Source organism: Schistocerca nitens, chromosome 9, assembly GCF_023898315.1.
Source record: "Schistocerca nitens isolate TAMUIC-IGC-003100 chromosome 9, iqSchNite1.1, whole genome shotgun sequence".
Lineage (NCBI taxonomy): Eukaryota > Metazoa > Arthropoda > Insecta > Orthoptera > Acrididae > Schistocerca > Schistocerca nitens.
Window position 1 is genome coordinate 346,918,655 of NC_064622.1, and position 26,113 is coordinate 346,944,767.

General features: G+C 43.3%; 1 protein-coding gene across 1 annotated transcript in view; it reads left to right on the top strand.

The window, feature by feature from the left end:
- Positions 1-26,113, top strand: part of LOC126204230 (D-altritol 5-dehydrogenase-like) — a 91,493-nt gene that overhangs the window by 47,738 nt on the left and 17,642 nt on the right. Inside the window, exons 4-5 of the mRNA XM_049938626.1 lie at positions 5,580-5,777; positions 8,475-8,640. Coding sequence (XP_049794583.1) covers positions 5,580-5,777; positions 8,475-8,640 — 364 coding nt within the window. The remainder of the gene's footprint in view (positions 1-5,579; positions 5,778-8,474; positions 8,641-26,113) is intronic.

Sequence of the window (26,113 nt, forward strand, 5' to 3'; positions counted from 1 at the left end):
AAAGGGACTGCTATTTGTTATTATTTACACTGCTGCTTTCTTTGATAATGATCAACAAGAACCAAATAATAGACTGTGTATGATAGATGTTCTGAACAAGAGTTTAGCTAAAATTTTTCTCCGATTGAAAATCTTTGCAGACGCCTCTTTTGTACATTACATTCTGCTCAGAAATTAGAGTAATCTTAGATTTAAAAATCTAGTCAATTGCCGTGCTTCATTTCTGATTGTATCACTATTAGGCATAAGAATAATATGAATATAAACATGTCATGATATGTATATTCTTCCACATTTGCTGTTGCCTCACACTAGTTTCGTAGGTTATTAGGCAGACAGGATTTAAATGAGATAGCAGCAAACATGAAAGAATACATGGCAAAATGTTTATATTCGTATTATTCCTATGGTGAAGAGAATACTGCATGTGATTCACAATTCATAAAAGTTCATATTGGCAACCATCTCTTCTCACTGGTAGGAAAAAATTCAGAACATTGAGTTGGCCATATTGACAAACATCCCAAACAGTCTTACCAGTCGAATTTTCGTAAAACATTGAAATGCTGCTACATTCAAAGATGAACAATACGGAATTTGTATTTACTTCGTTGGATAATGTATGAAAATGCAGTGGTCGAAACTTGGGGCAGAGAAAAAATGTTTGTCTTCCACCTTTTTTTTTTTTAATTTATTTACTCACGCAGAGGTTTTGGTACCAGTATTTATCTTTGTGCCTGCAAAGCATGCCTGTGTAGCACTAAATATATTTGACCACAGAAGTTAGTTGTGGCGGCACCTACCAACATTTTTCAGAACTTCCACTTACTTTGCAGTCAATTCTAAGCCGCAGGCAGTTTTTTGGATTACAAAAACCGGAAAAAAAGAGTGGCTTAGATTCGAGTAAATACGGTACCTCTCGTCATGCCCTTAAATGAGAAATGTCTTGCCCACTATCCTTCCCACCCCTCCCACAATGGTATTCCACTGTCCACCGAACCTAAACAATATACTCATAAATCCCTGCACAACCCCTGCTCCCAACCCCTTTCCTCATGGCTCATATCCCTATAATAGACCTAGATGCAAGACCTGTCCCATACATCCTCCCACCACCACCTGCTCCAGCCATCACAACCACCTGCCCCATCAAAGGCAGAGCTACCTGAGAAATGAGCCATGTGATTTACAAGTTCGGCTGCAAACACTGTGCTGCATTCTATGTGGGCTTGACAACCAACAAGCTGTCTGTTCGCCTGAATGGCCATCGACAAGCTGTGGCCAAGAAACTTGTGGACCACCCTGTAGCTGAATGCAGTGCCCAACATGGCATCCTTGATTTCAGTGACTGCTTCACAGCCTGTGCCATATGGATCCTTCCCACTAACACCAGCTTTTCTGAATTTCACACATGGTTTCTTTCCCTGCAATATATCCTACCTTCTCATAACCCTCCTGGCCTCAACCTTCATTAGTTATTGTCCTCACCCATCCAGCCCCTTCCCTGTTCCCATTCCAGCACTACACAGACCTCATTCCACCATTGCACCCAGTCTTTCTACTTCTCTCCTTTTCTGCTATCCCCCCCCCCCCCCCTCCACCTCTCCACTGCCCTCTGTTTAACCTACCGACTGCTCACAGCTGCACTACCCTCACTCCACCTTGTCACTGATTGCTCCCCAGCAACACTTCACTGTCCCCCATCCCATCCCCACTATCCGTCCCCTTCCCCACCCCAGCCTCCTCCTTACCCCCACCCAGTTGCCACTCCCATAGTGCACTGTTGCTGCTGCTCGCAGTGTGACTTCAGTTGCCAGGGACTGCAGTCATGTGTATGTGAGTTGCATTTGTGTGAGTGTGTGTGTGTCTGTCATCTATTTTTGATGAAGGCCATACTGGCCAAAAGCTAATTTATGGCAGTCTTTTCGTTGTGTCAATCTGCGACTCAGAATCTCCACTATATGGTGAGCAGCAACTTTCCTTTTCATAATATTGTTACAAATCATTAGTGTCCCTGTTTGTGCATTCAGTGTGTGAAATCATGACTGCACAAGAAGTTTCTTGAGGTGTTTGATCATACTTTACTCAGAACTCACCTGCACTGCATCAAGGAGATGTCATCTTTCGTAGGCCTGTTCTTAGAACGTACTTACCATCGTTCATCAGACCCAAAGTGCATTGGCAAAATTGTGTAAAAGATTCCAAATGTAATAAAAAAGTATAAAATTTCAGTTTATTTGGTACATTCATTACTACAAGGACCTGTACTAAATGCTATGCACCTGTAGCTCAGTAGTCAGCAAAGCTGACAACCCTGTGAAGGATCCATGATTGATTCCCAGTACTGCCAGGAATTTTTCCTTGGTGGTAGGGCTTGAACAGGGGTCCACTCAGCCTCTAGCCTCTTGATACCATCTAAGGAGCTACTTCATTGATTAGTATTGGCTTCAGGTCACGAAAGCTGACAATGTCTGCGAGAGTGGTGTGCTGACACCACACCCCACCATTCCACATCCAGGGAGGCCATTGACAGTGGAAAATACAGTGGTTGGTTGGCACCAATGGACCAACCAGGGCCTATGGATGGAGTTTACAAGAAATATACTCTTCTTTTAACATTTTCGCATATAAGACAATAAATAAGCCTAGAATACGTTTTTCACCTTTTCACAACTCATACCCACATTCTTTCGGCTGCCAGTTTACACTTTCTTCAGTCTTTTTTTACAATAGTTATGTTTCTAAAAGCCCTATTCTGTTCTAGAATAAAACAATAGTTACTCGTAGAAATTCTATTGTTGTTCTGCATAAAATAAAAAATTCTGCTTACAATATTAAAAGCTTCTATTTCTGCTACTGCTCTATGCTGACAAATGCAATTAGCTTCTTGCTTCCACTGTTTCATCACATTTTCCACGCAGTGTGACTCCATAATCTAGTCAAAGCATCTTTTGGCAATCCATGTCCAAGTTGTTACATATACAAGAAAATATTATTTTAGAATCTTATATATAATATTTTAAAACATTCCTTTGCAATTCATTACCGTTATATTAAAAATGCACTGGAAGAAAGCAAAAAGAATGCGAATTTTGTCAGACATAGGGGATGTAAAAATGAAAAGGCTGGCATACTATGCTTACTTTCATTCCACAATGTCATATGGGATTATATTTTGGGGTAATTCATCAAGCCAAGCTAAAGTTTTCCGGGCACAAAAACGTGCAGTAAGAATTATATGTGGTGTGAACTCAAGAACATCCTGCAGAAGCCTGTTTAGGGAACTAGGGATACTAACTACTGCTTCCCAATATATTTATTCCTTAATGAAATTTGTCATTAAAAATACACTCCTGGAAATGGAAAAAAGAACACATTGACACCGGTGTGTCAGACCCACCATACTTGCTCCGGACACTGCGAGAGGGCTGTACAAGCAATGATCACACGCACGGCACAGCGGACACACCAGGAACCGCGGTGTTGGCCGTCGAATGGCGCTAGCTGTGCAGCATTTGTGCACCGCCGCCGTCAGTGTCAGCCAGTTTGCCGTGGCATACGGAGCTCCATCGCAGTCTTTAACACTGGTAGCATGCCGCGACAGCGTGGACGTGAACCGTATGTGCAGTTGACGGACTTTGAGTGAGGGCGTATAGTGGGCATGCGGGAGGCCGGGTGGACGTACCGCCGAATTGCTCAACACGTGGGGCGTGAGGTCTCCACAGTACATCGATGTTGTCGCCAGTGGTCGGCGGAAGGTGCACGTGCCCGTCGACCTGGGACCGGACCGCAGCGACGCACGGATGCACGCCAAGACCGTAGGATCCTACGCAGTGCCGTAGGGGACCGCACCGCCACTTCCCAGCAAATTAGGGACACTGTTGCTCCTGGGGTATCGGTGAGGACCATTCGCAACCGTCTCCATGAAGCTGGGCTACGGTCCCGCACACCGTTAGGCCGTCTTCCGCTCACGCCCCAACATCGTGCAGCCCGCCTCCAGTGGTGTCGCGACAGGTGTGAATGGAGGGACGAATGGAGACGTGTCGTCTTCAGCGATGAGAGTAGCTTCTGCCTTGGTGCCAATGATGGTCGTATGCGTGTTTGGCGCCGTGCAGGTGAGCGCCACAATCAGGACTGCATACGACCGAGGCACACAGGGCCAACACCCGGCATCATGGTGTGGGGAGCGATCTCCTACACTGGCTGTACACCACTGGTGATCATCGAGGGGACACTGAATAGTGCACGGTACATCCAAACCGTCATCGAATCCATCATTCTACCATTCCTAGACCGGCAAGGGAACTTGCTGTTCCAACAGGACAATGCACGTCCGCATGTATCCCTTGCCACCCAACGTGCTCTAGAAGGTGTAAGTCAACTACCCTGGCCAGCAAGATCTCCGGATCTGTCCCCCATTGAGCATGTTTGGGACTGGATGAAGCGTCGTCTCACGCGGTCTGCATGTCCAGCACGAACGCTGGTCCAACTGAGGCGCCAGGTGGAAATGGCATGGCAAGCCGTTCCACAGGACTACATCCAGCATCTCTACGATCGTCTCCATGGGAGAATAGCAGCCTGCATTGCTGCGAAAGGTGGATATACACTGTATTAGTGCCGACATTGTGCATGCTCTGTTGCCTGTGTCTATGTGCCGGTGGTTCTGTCAGTGTGATCATGTGATGTATCTGACCCCAGGAATGTGTCAATAAAGTTTCCCCTTCCTGGGACAATGAATTCACGGTGTTCTTATTTCAATTTCCAGGAGTGTATATCACTTTTTCAAACCAACAGCTCAATTCATGGAATCAATACTAGGAATAAGAATAATCTTCACAAGGATTTAAAGTCACTTAGTCTAGTACAAAAAGGTGTGCATTATTCAGGAACACACATTTTCAATAACTTGCCAGCAGCCATAAAAAGCTTAACAACCAATGAAATTCAGTTTAAGAGAAGCCTAAAGGATTTATTGGTGACCAACTCCTTCTACTCCATTGATGAATTTCTTAGTAAAGCCAACTGATTTGTATATAAGTACAACATAACTTCTGCACAATTTCAGTGCAGTAATGTGTTCATTGAAAATTTGTGCGTGTGTGTGTGTAAGTATAATCTAACTTCTGCACCATTTCAGTGCAGTAATGTGTTCATTGTAAATAAGTATTACAGTAGTTGTATTACATGTTTATTACCTTATAAATAAATAAAAAACTTTTTTATTTTAAATTCAGTGCATTAGTATTTGTAAAATGACTCTTAGAGTTCATTAAAAAATGACGATCATTCCACTTGGGACCTGTGGAATGGTACATTAGCTTATTTGTTTTAGTTGTAAATATTTGTCATGTATTGTTGTTTTTCTGACATGTTCCACATCCTGGAGGACCTCCTCACTACGGATCAATTGGAATGAAAGTAAATCTAATCTAATCTAATCTAACATATCCGGAAACTGAATCTGTCAAACTTATTGTTATTTAGTGCTCTGTAGTGCTTGTCATTTACTGCAGTACATTCTTTCAAGTTACAAAATGGCAGTAAGTGTCATTAATGACAATAATTTGTGTCTTGTACAGGTGTGCTATGTGAGAGTCTCTCATGCGTGGCTCATGCATGGGAACATGTGGCACCACTTCCACACAGTGCACGTGTTGCTGTGCTTGGCACTGACCTGGTGGGCTGTCTTACTGCCAGCCTGTTGCACGTTCAGGGCTACCGCCATGTCACATTGTGTGAAAATGCTGAGGCTGCCCGCCAGAGAGCCCACAGTCTCGGTGAGCAATGTGAATGTGCACCTGAAGCTAAAATGGAGCTCTTCATCAGCTCTAAATCTGTAGATACACACAAATGCATTTACATCTGATTTATGTTGCTGTTCTGTTCAGTATAAGTAAAATCTGCAAGTTAACACTCATCATTTGACAGTGCGGTTCACCCACACAGGTGAGGCATGATCTTCATTTAACAAACAGTTCCCATAATCTTCATTTAACAAACAGTACTCATCAAACCTTAACAATGTTGATTTAGCCATGCAGTCAGCTGTGCATCCTTCTGCACTACAGTTGCTGCTGTTGTTGCCGTCGTTATTTTTGTTGTTGTTGTTGTTGTTGGTGGTGGTGGTGGTGGTGGTGGTGGTGGTGGTGGTGATGGTTGAGGAGGATCACAATGGTTGATTCAACCTCACCAGCATGCAATGTGTTTGTTCTTGTTGTATGTTTAGTTGTTGACCACATGCATATCCTGTACCATATTACAGGGTTTGTTCTTTTGTACAGAAAAATTGCTTTTGATTTAGAACTTCCCTTTATTGAAACAGATGTCATCTGGTTCTTTATTTACCTGCAAGTAATTGCTAGTCTTTGCTCTTGTGACATATCACTCCTAGTCAGTTGTGAGATTTTTCCCTTCTTATAGAAGGGGTTCTCGGTCAGTCCTAGGATTTTTATCAGTCACTTATTGGCTCTGTCACCTCTGGCAATGCTTGCTGATGTGAAAAATGCTGTGCTCTATCATGGCTCAGAATCAAATTGAGCTGTCTGTCCCCTGTAGGTGGTTGGGTACGTCATTTCAAATGTCGGAGGAAGGTAACGTCATACCAGCTCCAGTTGGCCTATCCCTAGTAAAATATTGTGATGTTCAAATCAAATGTGTGGTTGTGACAGCTTTGACTTTGTTTTAATGTTTGTTACACTAGCAAAAAGGAGCTATTTTGAGAAGATAATCCACTATTCACCATCTTACTCCGTTTTTATCTCACACTTGAAGCACACCATTTAAGTAACTGTACAGACTATCAGCTATATATATACTGGCAAAGTTGAGACCTGTTGAATATAAAGGTTAAATGTGTAATGAACAGTTTCCTTCTGGATTTCTTCTGATAACTTGTTATAGGTTTTTGCTCCTGAACATAAAGTTCCATTTTGGACCCAACATAGGAATGCATAGTCTATACAGAGATTAGTTTTATTTCTAGATTGTGGTTGAGAATTGCACTGTTTATCATAAATTATTCTGACAGAAGTGGCTGGAGGTAGCAGTCTCATGTGTGTGAGGTGTGCTTACTTGTGTGAATGCATTTGCATTACTTTTTTCTGAAGAAAGGTTTGGCTCAAAGCTAGTAACAACAGTCTTTTCATCATGCCTGTCTGCAACACAATGAGTCATCTTATCAATGAATAGCAATTGGTCCTTTTCATAATATTGTTCGTTCATATTCCTACTGGCTACTAAATTACAGAGGGCACTACAAAGACAGTACAAAATTTCAGTACTTGAGATAAAATACCATCACAGCCAGAAAAGTTCCTGCTTTTCAGTGATCTAGTGATCTGTTATTGCTTTAGTAGATAATATGGTGTAACTGATGTCCAGTGGTGGAGCATGCAATGTTTGTCTAAGTAAATCTAAAGGATCTGTTTTCAATGGATTAGTTTTTGTCCCTGTATTTTCAGCTACTGTTGGGAAGAAGTAATTGAATTTAGTGGCCAGTGATTTGCATTTTACGTCACTTGCCTTGTTGCCACTGTAATCAGGGAGTTTGTTTCATGCCCAGTAATGTTATAAGTTGTCCATGTCTTGTTCTTGAAATTTTTAATTTATTGTGAATAGTGTGTGATTTTTGCCTTCTTGATGTTACACTGAAGAAGTTTGCAATACTACACATAGTTCATTCTAAGCCCTTATTTAGGCTAATTGGGCTAGTTCCCTAAATGGAAAAAAATCTCTCTCCATAGCATAAGATACTTTTATCCCTGATGTCAGCCACTTTTCTCTCAGTTTCCAGTGAAATTGTCCCTGACACAATGGAAAGGAAAGGAAGTCTGGATTCATAGTGTTGTCTAAAAGCTGTCAAGAAAGAATAAAACTCTCATCTACAATGTGTCCTCGTTAAACTCCTTCCTACACTTAAATATCCTGTGTTTATACTCTTTGTAATGTTAAAGTTCATATTTATGTAGAACAGTTCTCCACTTGAAAATATTTCTGACTGATGATGCGAGGTTTATTAACTACACATTTTAGAAGAGAAGTATGCCCTTTAATAGGAGAAATAATGATGTTTTATGTTAAGCCCACAGTCAATACAGAAGCCAATAGTGGTCATAGCTTTGAAAACCTAGAAAAAATTAAAACCTTATTGCATAACAACTGTCTAATGCAGACTCTTCAGATAAGCCAGTTTCTTGGGCACATCAGTCGTAGAGGCCTGCATATTAAAACTCTGAACTGGATGAAAAAAATGTTACAGAACTTAAAATTACTTTCTCTTCTCACTCTGTGTGCAGATAGTCAATAAAAACAGAGACATAAAATATAAAAGATGCCTCTAATTATAAGCCATTATAACTACCGTGTCTGATGATATTAGCCATGTTATTTGTATGATAGTTTTCAAGTTTTACTTAAGCATACATTGGAGTACATCCAAATATTCTTTTATTAACTGTCTACATTATTTCCTACAGGCCTTGGGTATGAGATGATAGACCATAATGAACTCTGTAACAAGACTTTTGATTTGGCAATTGACTGTACAGGAGATGCCATGATTCAGCAAGAAGCAGCCCATGCATTAGGTTTTGGAGGACACCTTCTCATTTTCAGATCAAACTCTGTGAAGGACAGACTATGGTAAACACTACCGATATTTAATTTCTAACAGTATGGAGCAATATAATAACAATGCTTGTTGTTAAAAATGGTACATTTTACACATAAGACATAGTATTTTTTTACCATGGCTTGAAGCTGGTATGTATTCATATGTTCTAACTGGGTACCTTGTTTGGAATCATGTAAGTGATTATTGTCATTGGATCTTTGTTTTCAGGATGAACATACAATTATGACCCAATACATTTATAACCTCTGTCCAATGCAAGATTTAATGCCACTTGATGGCACTGTGTTCATGTGACACCATAAGGATAATATATAAATGGAACAGAGATGAATGGGGAATCCATCTAGTGACAATACTGATCGAAGTTGGGGAAAACTGGTGTCATAAGTGACTTTGAAAAAGTACAGATTATCATGGCCCTGTGCTTGGGAACGATCATTTTGGAAATGACTGAGCAGGTTGGCTGTTCACGTGCTTCTGTAATGAGCATCTATGATCATTATTGCAGACCACCTGCATCCCTTCACTCTTGATGTCTTCCTTGCCAGTGATGGTAACTTCCAGGAGGATAACTATTGACCTAACAGCCAGATTCATGCCAAAGACATTTGAGGAACATGATAGTAAACTCACATTAATATCTGGCTACCAAATTCTCCTGATAGAAGCCTCATGGAACACATATTGGATGTTATCAGGTGTTAGCTTCATAACCAAACTCACTGGCCCATAATTTATGGGACCTGCACAACTTGTACATATACACTTAGTACAATACATCTTCATAAATCTGCCAAGGACTTGTTGAATCCATGCTATGCAGAATCACTGCTGTGTTGTGCTCCAAAAGTGTACCAACTTGCTATCAACTAGGTGGTCATAATATTTTGATTCATTGGCATTTTGTTCATATACTTTAACCAAAAAGTTTTGTTTTAGACTATTTTTCTTTATACAGATGTGCACTTCATCTTTAATTTCTGGAATGACTCCATCTCTTGTCACTAATTTATTCATCTTCTGATTTTTCGCATACATTTCATCAGACCAACTGAAATTTTCTGGCTGTGAATGTGTGTTTGGCTCTCTACTGTGCTGATCCTAGTTCCTTTCTACCTTCTTTTATAAATTTCAGTTTTTTATATTGAATCTTGTTTAATATTGGGTTGGGGAAGACTAATTGGAATCACATGATTTTTCGCTTTTCAGCTTTTGTGGCTGCTGCTTGAAAGCATGAAAACCAGATATCAATTGCCTGTTAGTACTGTCACAACATCAGCTTCTTTCTGGTATTAATGATTATTTTGAATTATAATCAACATGGTGGTATTATTGTCTTTTCATAATAACAACAGGGCTAATAGTTTTCCATCAACTTATTGCAAAATTCATATATATATATATATATATATATATATATATATATATATATATATATATATATATATATATATATATATATATATATATATATATATATATATATATATATATAAAGATGATGTGACTTACCAAATGAAAGTGCTGGCAGGTCGACAGACACACAAACAAACACAAACATACACACAGAATTCAAGCTTTCACAACAAACTGTTGCCTCATCAGAAAAGAGGGAAGGAGAGGGAAAGACGAAAGGATGTGGGTTTTAAGGGAGAGGGTAAGGAGTCATTCCAATCCCGGGAGTGGAAAGACTTACCTTAGGGGGAAAAAAGGACGGGTATACACTCGCACACACACATATCCATCCACACATATACAGACACAAGCAGACATATTTAAAGACAGAGAACTTAAAATTACTTTCTGTGGTGTCACAGCCAGACACCACACGTCCTAGGTTGTAGCTTAAATCGGCCGCGGTCCTGTAGTACATATCGGACCCGCGTGTCGCCACTGTGTGATCGCAAACCTAGCACCACCACAAGGCAGGTCTCGAGAGACTGACTCGAACTCAGCCCAGTTGTACGGACGACAGAGCTAGTGACTAGACGTATGAAGCCTTTCTCTCTCATTAGCCGAGAGACAGAATAGCCTTCAGCTAAGTTAATGGCTACGAACTAGCAAGGCGCCATTAGCCTTACAGTGATTGTAATTAGAGTCTCACTTGTGTTACCATAGAGATGTACAAGAAGAAATTAAAGATAAGTATATGAGAAACTCCGTTCTTTTCTTCATAGCATTAATTACGTATCCTGTTCCAGTACTTCACGCCCGTCTGCGTTAGTCTCACGTGCCTTTTTAAGCCACCTCTATCTACAAGGTGTTGGCCCAGCTGCCGACACATCACATGGCGACGAGTCTACAAAGGCTCTTGTGTTTTACTTTGCCCTAATTTCTTTGTGTCATGGCTTCGCCACAATCTCCAGATGTACTGTCCGAATTTTATCGCTTGCAGAATCAGCAGACGCAGGTGTTATTGGATGCTCTTGGACAGCTCGTCCAGGGTCAACGTGCGCTGCACACCGATGCGGCCGCCGCCGCTTCATCGCTACCGCCGCCACAACATGCTGTTGCACCTCAATTCAGACCCTTTGATGCAACCCACGAGACATGGCAGGAGTGGTCCCGCCAGTTCAGCTTTCATCTAGCCGCCTACAGAATTCAAGGTAATGAGCGGCAGCCGTTTTTGCTTTCTTGTGTCGGTGTGTCCACCTACCGAGTGATAGTGAAGTTGTTTCCCCGGCGCGACGTAGCAACTCTGTCCTACGAAGAACTTTTGTCTGCTTTAGATGCCTATTTCAAGGAAACAGTAAATGTCGTTGCAAAAAGGTATACGGCCGGTCAGACTAATAGGGAGTGGGTTGCGACATTGCAAGGACTTACTAGGGAGTGTGCGTTTGAATGCGAATGTGGACTTCCTTATTCAGATACTATGGTGCGTGATGCCATTGCACAGAACGTTTCTGATGTTCGCATACGGGAACAGATTTTGAAACTAGTTAATCCCTCCCTTCAACAAGTGCTAGACATATTGGACAGGCAAGACACACTTGACTTTGCTCAGGACCCATTTGCAACTTCGCCGGCAGTGTGTCACATTACCCGGCCCGCCGTGCCTGCTGCACGGGACGCTCAGCGGCCCTCACGCCCGTCAGCGCAGCGGCAGCCTAGCTCGCAAACACGTGTGCCGCGTAAGCAAGCTAATGCAGTGAAATCATGCCCGTGGTGTGCAACTAGACATTCGCGTGAAAATTGCCCGTCACGCCAAGCTATTTGCTTTTACTGTCATAAGAAAGGACATGTCCAAAGTGTTTGCCAGAAAAAGCTCAGATCAGACACTCACGCCAATTCCAGGCCCTTTGCTTCGCGCCGGAATTGAACCAAGGAAACTCAGGCTCGTGAACCTTCGCCCATGAATATTCATGTAGTTCATTCCACCACGTCCGGTGACAGTGTTCATTCCACAAAAAGTGTGCGTCGACGTCGACGGAAGTCCCGTCACGTCGCACGTGATTCTGTCCCAGTGTCTGTTCCAGTTGCACAACACAGTCGCTTTTGTCGTCAGCAGGACAATAAACTTTTTGTAGACTTAAACTTTGCAGGCAAAGTGATACCATTCCAGCTCGATACCGGAGCTGCAGTTTCATTGCTCAATCACGACACGTACAACCAACTGGGCAAACCTCCGTTGCGTGCCGCAAATGTTCAGCTCAATAGTTACTCAGGTCAGAAAATACCAGTGTTAGGACAGTGCAGCCTTCTTGCAACATACAAGGGACAAACAAAACTTGTGTCATTTTACGTTCTTCGTTCTTCTACTGCAGTGAACTTGTTTGGTTTAGATTTATTTCAGTTGTTTCAATTGTCTATCGTAAATCAGGTCCTCTCAGTGATTCAGACTGTGCCTTCCGCCAGTGTTTCTAGTCTATGTGAAGAATTTGCAGACATTTTTGCACCGGGCCTTGGTTGCGCTAAGAACTATGAAGCACATTTGGAACTAAAAGCCAACGCGCAACCGAAGTTTTTCAGAGCGCGCAATGTTCCCCACGCATTGCGTGATGAGGTCGCAAGAACATTAAACGATTTAGAATCTCAAGGTGTAATTGAACGTGTGCAGGCTTCTCTCTGGGCCTCACCCTTAGTAATTTTGCCAAAACCTTCCGGTAAATTGAGACTTTGTGTGGACTTCAAGGCAACTGTGAATCCACAACTTGTGACTGCAACTTTTCCTTTGCCCCGCCCGGAAGATCTTTTTGACAAATTGTGCCCGGGAAAATATTTTTCAAAGTTGGACCTAGCAGATGCGTACTTGCAAATACCTGTGGACGAAGAATCCCAGCGCGTCTTGGTGGTAAACACGTATCTTGGCTTGTATCGCTTCAAAAGACTGCCATTCGGGTGTGCGTCCGCACCTGCATTGTTTCAGCAATATTTACAAACTGTTTGTGCGTCGGTCCCTACTGCTGCGAACTATCTGGACGATATTGTGATCTCCGGACCGACAGAAGCCAAACATTTGCAAAATCTCCGAACATTATTTCAGGTCTTGCGACAAAATGGTCTTCGCTTGAGGAAGGACAAATGTGTGTTTTTTGCTCGTGACTTACCGTACCTGGGACATGTCATAAATGCCCAGGGCATCCATCCGAGTCCGGAGCACCTCCGTGCCATACAGGATTTGCCGTCACCGCAGAACTTGAAACAGCTGCAGAGTGTGCTGGGTAAAATAAATTATTATCATAAATTTCTGCGCAATGCTTCTTCCATTTCAGCTCCGCTTCATCGCTTACGCCATAAAGGTGTTCCGTTCGTCTGGACGACGGAATGCAAACGCGCCTTTCGCCAGTTGAAATCGGCGTTACTTTCAAATACTTGCCTTACGCCGTTCGATCCCCAGAAACCCCTTTTGTTGATGGTAGATGCATCGGATTTCGGGATCGGTGCTGTGCTTGCGCACACAGATGGATCGCATGATCGCCCTATTGCCTTTGCGTCAAAATTGCTCTCATCTGCGCAAAGAAATTATTCACAGATAGAGAAAGAGGCTTTAGCTCTCGTGTTTGGTGTTACTAAGTTTCACGATTTCTTGTATGGACGTCACTTTACCATAATCACGGACCACAAACCTTTGACATTGCTTTTTCATCCGAACAAGCCGGTACCTCCGCGTACGGCGCAGAAATTCATTCGCTGGTCTCTTTTCCTCTCGCAGTACCGCTACGATATCTTGTATCGGTCCAGTGCTAAGCACGGAAACGCTGATGCGTTGTCCCATTTGCCTGTTGCTGAAGATAAAGCATTCGATTCTTCCGAACTTGCTTGCATGTTCATTGATGCGGAAACCGATGACGTGGTCGCATCGTTTCCGATTGATTTTCGTCGTGTCGCTACAGCCACGGCAGCTGACCCTGTCCTTGCTCCCGTTTTGCGTTTTGTTGCTACGCAATGGCCCTTGTCCAAGTCACGGATCGAGGATCCGCTGGTTCGCCGATTTTTTGCTCACACGGAGAGACTTTTTGTACGACGTGGTGTTTTGTTGTTGCGTTCTGATAATGATCAGTCCCGAGTCGTGGTCCCACGTTCGTTACAGTCCTCTGTCTTACGGCTTCTTCACCACGGACATTGGGGTATAGTGCGTACGAAACAACTTGCTCGTCAGCACTGTACTTGGTTCGGAATCGATGCTGCGATTACGAATATGTGCTCCTCTTGCGTGGCGTGTGCCGAACAACAATCCGCACCGCCGCGGAAATTCTTTGCATGGCCGAAAGCCACTTCCCCTTGGCAACGCTTGCACATCAATTTTGCTGGTCCATTCTGGAATGCTCGTTGGTTGGTTGTGGTCGATGCTTTCAGTAATTTTCCTTTTGTTGTCCGGATGTCTTCCACGACGTCTTCTGCCACAATCCAAGCCTTGTCTGCTATCTTTTGCATTGAAGGTCTTCAGCAGACTATTGTTTCCGACAATGGCCCACAATTCATGTCCACAGAATTTCAGTCCTTCTGCAAGGCCAATGGTATTCAACATCTGACGTCCGCGCTGTTTTCGCCTCAGTCAAACGGTGCCGCGGAACGATTGGTCCGGACTTTCAAGTCACAGATGTTGAAATTGAGAGTCGCATTCTCAGGAGGACGCATTATTGCTCTTTTTGTCCTCATATCGCTCTCAGCCCCGCGATGGTCGCTCGCCGGCTGAGTTGCTCCATGGTCGTTCTCATCGAACCTTGATGTCTTTGCTGCATCCGCCGCATCAGGTTCTTGTGCAGCGGCAGACTCCTGCTTTTGCTCCTGGCGACGTTGTCTTCTATCGCACCTATCGCGGTTCATGGCGTTGGCTCACAGGGCGCATTCTTCGCTGCCTCGACCGCGCGATGTATTTGGTTTTAGGGGCCTCTGGTGAGGTGCGTCGGCATCTCAATCAGCTGCGCCTCTGTCGTCGCCGGGTTCTGCCGCTCCCCGTCTGCTTTCAGCGACGGAGCCGTCAGGTCAGTGCCCTGGGGACCCATCTACTGGCTCGCCTCATCCCCAGGTGTTACCGACGCTGCCTTCCATTTTGCCTCATGGCGTCGCGCCGCCACCGCAGCCGCCTCCAGCGCCGCCCGCTGTGGACGCTTCGCTGCAGCCGCCAAGCGCCTCCCTGGGTCATGCGCCGCCGATCGCTTCCCTTGACCAGCTGTCCTCCGCCATGGAACTCTTGCCCGCTCCGGACCAGATGTCGTCATCGCGCATCGGGTTCTCCGACCACATGGAGGTCGACCCTTCGGCCCCTCCTGTCTCTGTACGGGCGCATACACCGCATGTTGACGTGCACCCTGGACTAGGTTTTCAGGCGTTTCCTAGCTCCCCTCGGACCGAATGGCCGGGTGCGGGTGGCACAGCCTCGCCTGTTGTTAGGCTCCCCACCTCATCGCATACGTCAACATGGGGTCCTCCCCACGGCGGGCGGAAGCCTTATCTCACGACCGTTCGCCGATTTGCGGGGGAGGAATGTGGTGTCACAGCCAGACACCACACGTCCTAGGTGGTAGCTTAAATCGGCCGCGGTCCTGTAGTACATGTCGGACCCGCGTGTCGCCACTGTGTGATCACAAACCTAGCGCCACCACAAGGCAGGTCTCGAGAGACTGACTCGAACTCAGCCCGTATGAAGCCTTTCTCTCTCATTAGCCGAGAGACAGAATAGCCTTCAGCTAAGTTAATGGCTACGAACTAGCAAGGCGCCATTAGCCTTACAGTGATTGTAATTAGAGTCTCACTTGTGTTCACCATAGAGATGTACAAGAAGAAATTAAAGATAAGTATATGAGAAACTCCGTTCTTTTCTTCATAGCATTAATTACGTATCCTGTTCCAGTACTTCACGCCCGTCTGCGTTAGTCTCGCGTGCCTTTTTAAGCCACCTCTATCTACAAGGTGTTGGCCCAGCTGCCGACACATCACTTTCTCTTCTCACTCTGTGTGCAGATAGTCAATAAAAACAGAGACATAAAATATAAAAGATGCCTCTAATTATAAGCCATCATAACTACTGTGTCTGATGATATTAGCCATGTTATTTGTATGCTGTCTTTAAATATGTCTGCTTGTGTCTGTATATGTGTGGATGGATATGTGTGTGTGTGCGAGTGTATACCCGTCCTTTTTTCCCCCTAAGGTAAGTCTTTCCACTCCCGGGATTGGAATGACTCCTTACCCTCTCCCTTAAAACCCACATCCTTTCGTCTTTCCCTCTCTTTCCCTCTTTCCTGATGAGGCAACAGTTTGTTGCGAAAGCTTGAATTCTGTGTATATGTTTGTGTTTGTTTGTGTGTCTGTCGACCTGCCAGCACTTTCATTTGGTAAGTCACATCATCTTTGTTTTTAGATATATTTTTCCTACGTGGAATGTTTCCCTCTATTATAACCATATCATTAATTTGAACCCAACAATTACGTCTGTTATTGTCGCTGTTGCATTTCGAAATCTTTCCTGTCGTCTTATTTTCTCTTTATTTTCTCTTTCTGTTTTTACCAGTAGTCTCACTTTGTATTCAGCTTCCCCTTTTTACCGTAATCTACTATACAATTTTATCCCGCCTATATATACTCAATAATACGTAACCCACTTCCAAACCATAACCAAAAAAATTTTATTTTCCGCTTTCTACTCTACCGCTGCTATAAAATCCACCGTTTCTAGTTCTATAACAGCTGCTTTCACGTATAAAACAACCATTTCGGCTAGTTCTAATAACTTTCACCATATTTCCACTTCCGTTTTTCGCACATCACTGATCATTTTAAGCCGCTCCCCACAGGTTTTAACGTCATTATTTCTTCATCAGACAATTTTTAGCCCCATTTTCGTAATCTTTCACCACAACACCACTCCTTTTAATACATTTACACGTTTTTTCGAAATTTTCCCGAATTTCTCCGTCCTTTAACGTGTTTTAGCGGCAACATAACCACCTAACCTTTATGCACATCGCTGTCTACCAACCCAAGTTCACCACAGGATCAACTTAACCAACACTTTTTCGCCTTTTTCCATACCAGATCTCCAGTTGCTTTCTAGTTCACCTTTATCTTTCCCCATATATTTTTATCTTTCATTTTCATTTCAACCTCATGTTACACTTTCCACCTTCTAATACCATGTCACCCTCACAACACCCCCACAACGACCCCATGAAAACTCTCTGTCTTTAAATATGTCTGCTTGTGTCTGTATATGTGTGGATGGATATGTGTGTGTGTGCGAGTGTATACCCGTCCTTTTTTCCCCCTAAGGTAAGTCTTTCCACTCCCGGGATTGGAATGACTCCTTACCCTCTCCCTTAAAACCCACATCCTTTCGTCTTTCCCTCTCCTTCCCTCTTTCCTGATGAGGCAACAGTTTGTTGCGAAAGCTTGAATTCTGTGTATATGTTTGTGTTTGTTTGTGTGTCTGTCGACCTGCCAGCACTTTCATTTGGTAAGTCACATCATCTTTGTTTTTAGATATATTTTTCCTACGTGGAATGTTTCCCTATATATATATATATATATATATATATATATATATATATATATATATATATATATATATATATATATATATAAACAAAGATGATGTGACTTACCAAATGAAAGTGCAATATACGGACACAAGCAGACATCTAAAGAGGGAAAGATGAAAGGATGTGGGTGTGTATGTGCGGATGGATGTGTGTGTGTGTGCGAGTGTATATCTGTCCTTTTTTCCCCCCAAGGTGAGTCTTTCTGCTCCCGGGATTGGAATGACTCCTTACCCTCTCCCTTAAAACCCACATCCTTTCATCTTTCCCTCTCCTTCCCTCATTCCTGATGAGGCAACAGTTTGTTGTGAAAGCTAGAATTTCGTGTGTATGTTTGTGTTTGTTTGTGTTTCTATTGACCTGCCGGCACTTTCGTTCGGTAAGTCACATCATCTTTGTTTTTAGATATATTTTTCCCACGTGGGAATAGAGGGAAACATTCCACGTATATATACATATATATACAGGGTGTTTCAAAAATGACCGGTATATTTGAAACGGCAATAAAAACTAAACGAGCAGAGATAGAAATACACCGTTTGTTGCAATATGCTTGGGACAACAGTACATTTTCAGGCGGACAAACATTCGAAATTACAGTAGTTACAATTTTCAACAACAGATGGCGCTGCAAGTGATGTGAAAGATATAGAAGACAACGCAGTCTGTGGGTGCGCCATTCTGTACGTCGTCTTTCTGCTGTAAGCGTGTGCTGTTCACAACGTGCAAGTATGCTGTGGACACCATGGTTTATTCCTTAGAACAGAGGATTTTTCTGGTGTTGGAATTCCACCACCTAGAACACAGTGTTGTTGCAACAAGACGAAGTTTTCAATGGAGGTTTAATGTAACCAAAGGACCGAAAAGCGATACAATAAAGGATCTGTTTGCAAAATTTCAACGGACTGGGAACGTGACGGATGAACGTGCTGGAAAGGTAGGGTGACCGCGTACGGCAACCACAGAGGGCAACGCGCAGCTAGTGCAGCAGGTGATCCAACAGCGGCCTCGGCTTTCCGTTCGCCGTGTTGCAGCTGCGGTCCAAATGACGCCAACGTCCACGTATCGTCTCATGCGCCAGAGTTTACACCTCTATCCATACAAAATTCAAACGCGGCAACCCCTCAGCGCCGCTACCATTGCTGCACGAGAGACATTCGCTAACGATATAGTGCACAGGATTGATGACGGCGATATGCATGTGGGCAGCATTTGGTTTACTGACGAAGCTTTATTTTACTTGGACGGCTTCGTCAATAAACAGAACTGGCGCATATGGGGAACCGAAAAGCCCCATGTTGCAGTCCCATCGTCCCTGCATCCTCAAAAAGTACTGGTCTGGGCCGCCATTTCTTCCAAAGGAATCATTGGCCCATTTTTCAGATCCGAAACGATTACTGCATCACGCTATCTGGACATTCTTCGTGAATTTGTGGCAGTACAAACTGCCTTAGACGACACTGCGAACACCTCGTGGTTTATGCAAGATGGTGCCCGGCCACATCGCACGGCCGACGTCTTTAATTTCCTGAATGAATATGTCGATGATTGTGTGATTGCTTTGGGCTATCCGAAACATACAGGAGGCGGCATGGATTGGCCTCCCTATTCGCCAGACATGAACCCCTGTGACTTCTTTCTGTGGGGACACTTGAAAGACCAGGTGTACCGCCAGAATCCAGAAACAATTGAACAGCTGAAGCAGTACATCTCATCTGCATGTGAAGCCATACCGCCAGACACGTTGTCAAAGGTTTCGGGTAATTTCATTCAGAGGCTACGCCATATTATTGCTACGCATGGTGGATATGTGGAAAATATCGTACTATAGAGTTTCCCAGACCGCAGCGCCATCTGTTGTTGAAAATTGTAACTACTGTAATTTCGCAAGTTTGTCTGCCTGAAAATGTACTGTTGTCCCAAGTATATTGCAACAAACGGTGTATTTCTATCGCTGCTCGTTTAGTTTTTATTGCCGTTTCAAATATACCGGTCATTTTTGAAACACCCTGTATATATATATCTAAAATCACAGATGATGTGACTTACCGAACGAAAGTGCTGGCAGGTCGATAGACACACAAACAAACACAAACATACACACAAAATTCAAGCTTTCGCAACAAACTGTTGCCTCATCAGGAAAGAGGGAAGGAGAGGGAAAGACGAAAGGATGTGGGTTTTAAGGGAGAGGGTAAGGAGTCATTCCAATCCCGGGAGCAGAAAGACTTACCTTAGGGGGAAAAAAGGACAGATATACACTCGCACACACACACATATCCATCCGCACATACACACCCACATCCTTTCATCTTTCCCTCTTTAGATATATTTTTCCCATGTGGAATGTTTCCCTCTATATATATCTAAAAACAAAGATGATGTGACTTACCAAATGAAAGTCCTGGCAGGTCGACAGACACACAAACAAACACAAACATACACACAAAATTCAAGCTTTCGCAACAAACTGTTGCCTCATCAGGAAAGAGGGAAGGAGAGGGAAAGATGAAAGGATGTGGGTTTTAAGGGAGAGGGTAAGGAGTCATTCCAATCCCGGGAGCGGAAAGACTTACCTTAGGGGGAAAAAAGGACGGGTATACACTCGCACACACACACACACATATCCATCCACACATATACAGACAGGATGGATATGTGTGTGTGTGCGAGTGTATACCCGTCCTTTTTTCCCCCTAAGGTAAGTCTTTCCGCTCCCGGGATTGGAATGACTCCTTACCCTCTCCCTTAAAACCCACATCCTTTCGTCTTTCCCTCTCCTTCCCTCTTTCCTGATGAGGCAACAGTTTGTTGCGAAAGCTTGAATTTTGTGTGTATGTTTGTGTGTCTGTCGACCTGCCAGGACTTTCATTTGTTAAGTCACATCATCTTTGTTTTTAGATATATTTTTCCTACGTGGAATGTTTCCCTTCTTTAGTGTAAGTGGTTTATGTACAAGTGTTGGATGGAAATGGATAATTATGCAGAGGGAATTATTGATTAAATTACTGACTTTCCCACAGAGACATATATTGCCCCCTCGTATTAGCTGTACTTATACTCTCATCATCAAACATGTGTATGTGTATGTATATAGGATAAATGTTATACCCTGCATTCGACTGATAGATGTTATGTCACTGGAAAATGCCACTTTGACATATGAACTATACTACATACTATACTGCATACTTCTGATGATCAAATTTATAATAAAGAATTAAAAACATGGTATTTAGAAGCAGTGAATAAAGAACTACGCACATTGATGGCATATACTTTTTCATGTGTTAAATAATCTCTGGGTAATTTGGTCTGAGTTAATTATGTCACAATGGACAGACTACATGTAGGATAACTGAAGACTGTTATATATGTAGCAGTGTCTGCTATATTCTGGGAAGCTTGGGCAGTATTGGTGGTCTCAGTGACAGCAGTGCCCTGGCGACGCGTTGTCTTGGATGGCTGAAGACAAAATCGTGGCCCATTACGTCATATCTGATTCTCATACATAATGACCCATCTCTGTGCAGGGTGCTGCTTGACAACATGAACTGTATTCCATCAGCAACTTAGAATGACAACCAGTGCTCTGCACTCATATTTAACAGTGTCACATCATAACCAAAATAAAGTCTAAATCCAAAAGTATGGTCACCAATGAAATACAACACTTATTCATGAAAGCATGGTCATAACAAACACCATTGTACAGCCAGAACAGAACTGATGTCCTGTAGGAATCATGCAGCTATTTATACAAACATTCCACAATGTTGGATTTCTAAATACATCAAATACTCCAGAGCACACAAACATTACGTATTTCAAGAACCTTCCATACCTGATAAATACTAAATAACAAATAGTCACTCGTAGTTAGATCAGAACTGCTGACCCGCAGCACATCAGTTAGTAATGCTAATCACTACCCCACACTGCTTGCACCACAGCTCACAACATTCCCTCTCCTGGAGAACCAGTGACCTGCTGCTTCCATATTATCACTGGAGCCAACTGAAGCACCTTGGGTACTGATCTTTTCATTGGTCCTCCATATAGTGGCACTGTCAGGTCCTTGGATTCTGGTCATGTTGTTACATCCTCTTCACTATGATGGGCACCAGAGTAGCCCCTCCAGTCAAAGCTTCATGATCGTCGAGTGAGTCTTCAGTTTCCTTGAACATCCCATCATCAATCTGTACCTCTGGATGATAGTAGGGCTTCATAAGGAGGCTGTGGATAATGTCTCTGCACTTCTGTTATCTTGATGAAGGGTCATAATCCTCAGCTTCATATATGATGTTCAAGAAGAGATGAAGGAAACAATATGGCCCGCAGAAGCATTTTAGTAACTTCTCTGATATTCCCACTTTCTGCACAGCCATAAAAATCTTATTAAATCTTACTGGCTGTATCTTGCTGACTGGTGTTTGACATTATAGAGCACTTTCTCTTTCTCATGAGTGTCCAGAGTTCATATACCAGCCAGCTGCCTTACTTCTTCAGTCCTGGTGATAAGATGTTTATGTAGTCATCCTGAGTATCATCTGCTTGAAATCAGAACAGTGTATCCATTGTCATTTTGGTCCTATGACCAAGGAGTAGAAAGAATGGTGTAAATCTTGTAGTGTTTTACTTTGCTTTGTTGTATTCAAACGTCACAACAGGCAGTATTGTATCTCAGTCTCTTTGTTCAACACCATCATACGCCAAAACCATATCTGCCAATGTCTTATTAAAGTGTGCTATGAAGCCATTCACCTGTGGCTTGAAGATAATTGTCATCCTGTGGGGAATGTCGCAATGTGGACTTATCTCTGATACTAGTCTTGACTGGAGAACTTTTCCACAATCAGCGATCATTACACAGGGTGCTCACACTTCAAAATGATGTCTTCTACAAGAAACTTTGCAATTTCTGGAGCTTTGGAAGTTGGCTCAGCTTTGGTGACAGCATAAGGGCAGGTAGTGAACCTCCCCAAGAATGCTGATTCCAATTCGATGGAATGGTGCTTATGCAGGTGAGATTGATAGCACATGCCACAGAGATAACTGCAGCATGTGCTTTGCTATTGGCATCCCTTACAACGGCTCACATAGTCTCTAACAGATCAGTTGAGACATGGCCAGTACTACCTGCAATTGATTCTGTTTAGAGTCTTCACAAACACTAGCTGACCAGATATTGGAGTATCATGAAAATACTTCAGGATAGTTGACAGTAGATTATGTGCTATGACCAGCAACCATTTCCACCCCACTGGATGACAGTTCCTCTTATACAACAGTCTATTTACTATTTGAAATTCTCCTTTGGTCGGTTCCTCCTCCTTGGAGGCCTCTGTGATTTTCAATTGTGCTGAATCTTCTCTTTGTCCAACAGCAATGCCATTTAACATGATGATAACTGAGATTTCAACACTCCTGTGTTCTGCTAAGTGATTCTCTTCTACCCTTCTCTGTGTAGGTAGGACAAAGTTTGTGACAATTCACACTGGTGATGATGTAGAGATTGGTGAAATGAAACAGGTGGTTCTGGAAGTAAAGTTCAAAGCCTATCTATGTCATTTTAAGCATATACAACAACCCAAAGTGCAATCCAAATCACAAACACAAGTCAGGCAAGATGAAAACTCTGCTATTCAGTGGCCCATAATGAAAGGCTTTAATGACTAGTGAGAGACTGGCTAGTAATAGACAGGCTGTGGTATTCAGCAGTGAACACTCGTCACAGGGTGATGCCACCTCACATACTTTGGGCAGTGGCCACCCCATGCATGCACAAGCCACAGCTGTCACCTGGAGCCCAAGTATCTCTAACATGCTGTCCCTATAAATACTTGGGCTAGATGGGGAATCAGAATCACCACTGGATACTAAACCTCTCCCCCTTTAATCAGCATGTGCAGCTAAGAGTGGTTTATCATGTGGTAACTTCGCCAAGAAAGATGGGAGAGAGCTGCAGGAATTTCCTCCAAAGACTTCTGCTGATCACAAGAGTCTAGAGTTCACCTTGGACTAGCCTCTAGTTAAGTGGGCACTGATGTGGCAGAGAAGGGACCAACAGGTTGGTCTCCGTGAGCACCAAAGGCCAGTAATGATCATCATCCATCTATAGTGAATCGAAAGGCTCACCAGTGGCACGGGTGGGAGCCAGAAGCAGCATGGGAGCATTTTGACCTCCATTGACTCCCATCAGTGGTCATTATCAACTTACTATTGACGCCTAACATGAGGGCGGATGTTGTTGTGGTAAAAGGCACGCTGTTGGACTGGCTTGTCCCTGGAGAGATGGTGGATGGCACGCCCAGTCAGCAGTGAAGGAGAAATGGGGTGGGGTGGTACATTACATTGTGGATGGATCTGATTCCAGTGCCAGACCAGCTGCTCCTGGCCAGCCTCAATCTCAAGCATTTGTCTCCACCTGTTACTGATGACAACACATTGGGCCCAATGGAGGTTCTGGCTGAAAGTATGAGCCCAGATATGGCTGTGTGTGTAAGTGATGGGCCTGCTGAGTCAGGTGCAGCAGGTCAATCAGGGTGTACGATCTGTGCCAAAGTAAAATTTTGGCTTGGCTACATCCATTCACAGAGGTGGACCAGTAGGTGGTGAAGAAACTGTGAGTGTTTCCCCAGAGCTGGCTGTCACCAATAGTTTTTGCATCTGTGTCTTGAATTTTCTAATCATCCATTCAGCTTCTGAGACAGGATGGAACAGGGTAGAGATCAGGTACTCATTGCCATTGCACCAAGAAAAATTCTGAAACTCTGATGCAGTGAACTGAAGACCGTTGTTAGAAATCAGGATGGAAGGGACCCAATTTATTGTGAATATCATGAACAGGGTACAGATAGTAACTGCTGTAGTAGTTTTAGCCATTTGTGCAATATATGGAAAGATAGAGAGGGCATTGACAACTAGTAACCACATTGCTCCTTAGAATGGCATGGCGATATCAGTTTGCACTCTTGGCCAGAATTGGTCATGGCGTGACCAAGGGATGAAACACTGTTTTGGCTGAGTGGTTGTGGATACAGGCCCGCATCTCGTGGTCGTGCGGTAGCGTTCTCGCTTCCCACGCCCGGGTTCCTGGGTTCGATTCCCGGCGGGGTCAGGGATTTTCTCTGCCTCGTGATGGCTGGGTGTTGTGTGCTGTCCTTAGGTTAGTTAGGTTTAAGTAGTTCTAAGTTCTAGGGGACTTAAGACCACAGCAGTTGAGTCCCATAGTGCTCAGAGCCATTTGAACCATTTTTGTGGATACAGGCATGGCAGTTCCAGATGGTGTGCTCGGTGGTAACATCAATGCCCGGCCAATACACTACACCACATCATTGTCTTCATTCTGCACATTCCCCAATGTGTAGTGTGGAGGAGACTGCAGCTTTCAATTTTCTGTCAGCTTACTCAGATGTAATCATACCTCCCTATGATATCTTTGCCACACAGGGATGGGGTGAACAAGAATCATTACAAATAAAATATTTATATTTGTAGGCCATTTAAAGAACCTACACAACTCACTCACTCACTCACCTCCTCCCTCCAGTGTATACTGGCATGATCCATCTCACTGGAAGTCAATATACATTAGTGGTCACCTTTTTTGTACTTTAAACTCCTTGGCCTGTCAGGGTAACGAGACTTTTATTCATGGCCAACTTTATCTCATTTACTCCTGGAACTTGTCATTACATAACATATACATCTGATGTTGTTCACTGCACACTTTAGAAATTATTACTACAACTATTTAAAAAAGGTTTTAAGGGTTGCATCAACAGGCACATTTGAATTCAGAGTCTGTAGTTTGATTATTGGAATCTAACTGCTGCTATTGTGGCAGTGTCCAGTGTGTGTGCCTCACCTAATGTATGCTGTGTGCGAACTTGAGTTTGTTAATGCTGTAATTAAGCTAAGTTGTCCATGAGTGTGCTACAATTTCATTTATTTACCCAACGTCAATAAAAGTGTTTGTCTCATTGCTGCAACGTGGTGTGCTGAGGTGGAACAATTGATGCTGTGGTGAGGATGTTTATAATTTACAGCCCAGGCATTTGTTCTTGTCATAATCCACATGTTTCAGTGGTTGAACCAGGCTCACACTGTCAACATCCTGAAGACTCTGGAATGGGTTTGAGGTAAGTCTCCAATGCCTTTATTCATTTCCATACCCTCTCTGTGGAAGAATGTCTTGTCAATACCCGAGTACACCGAGGATATAAATGTTCATTACTGCCCAGCTCTGGCACACATTTTTTATGGGAACACATGGAATTATGGGTTTCAAACCTTCACAAAATGTTCGTAGCACATTTGCAGTTATTAGTTCACATATGCAGTCTTGGATAACATATTCAGCTTTACATTGAATCATAGCATATACATTTCATCATTGTTATGATAACCTAAGTACTTGCATTTAAAAACGTACTGACACACTGGGTTTGTGTATTTTTTACTCTGTACATATGCATTTTCATATGGCATTTGCGTTTCT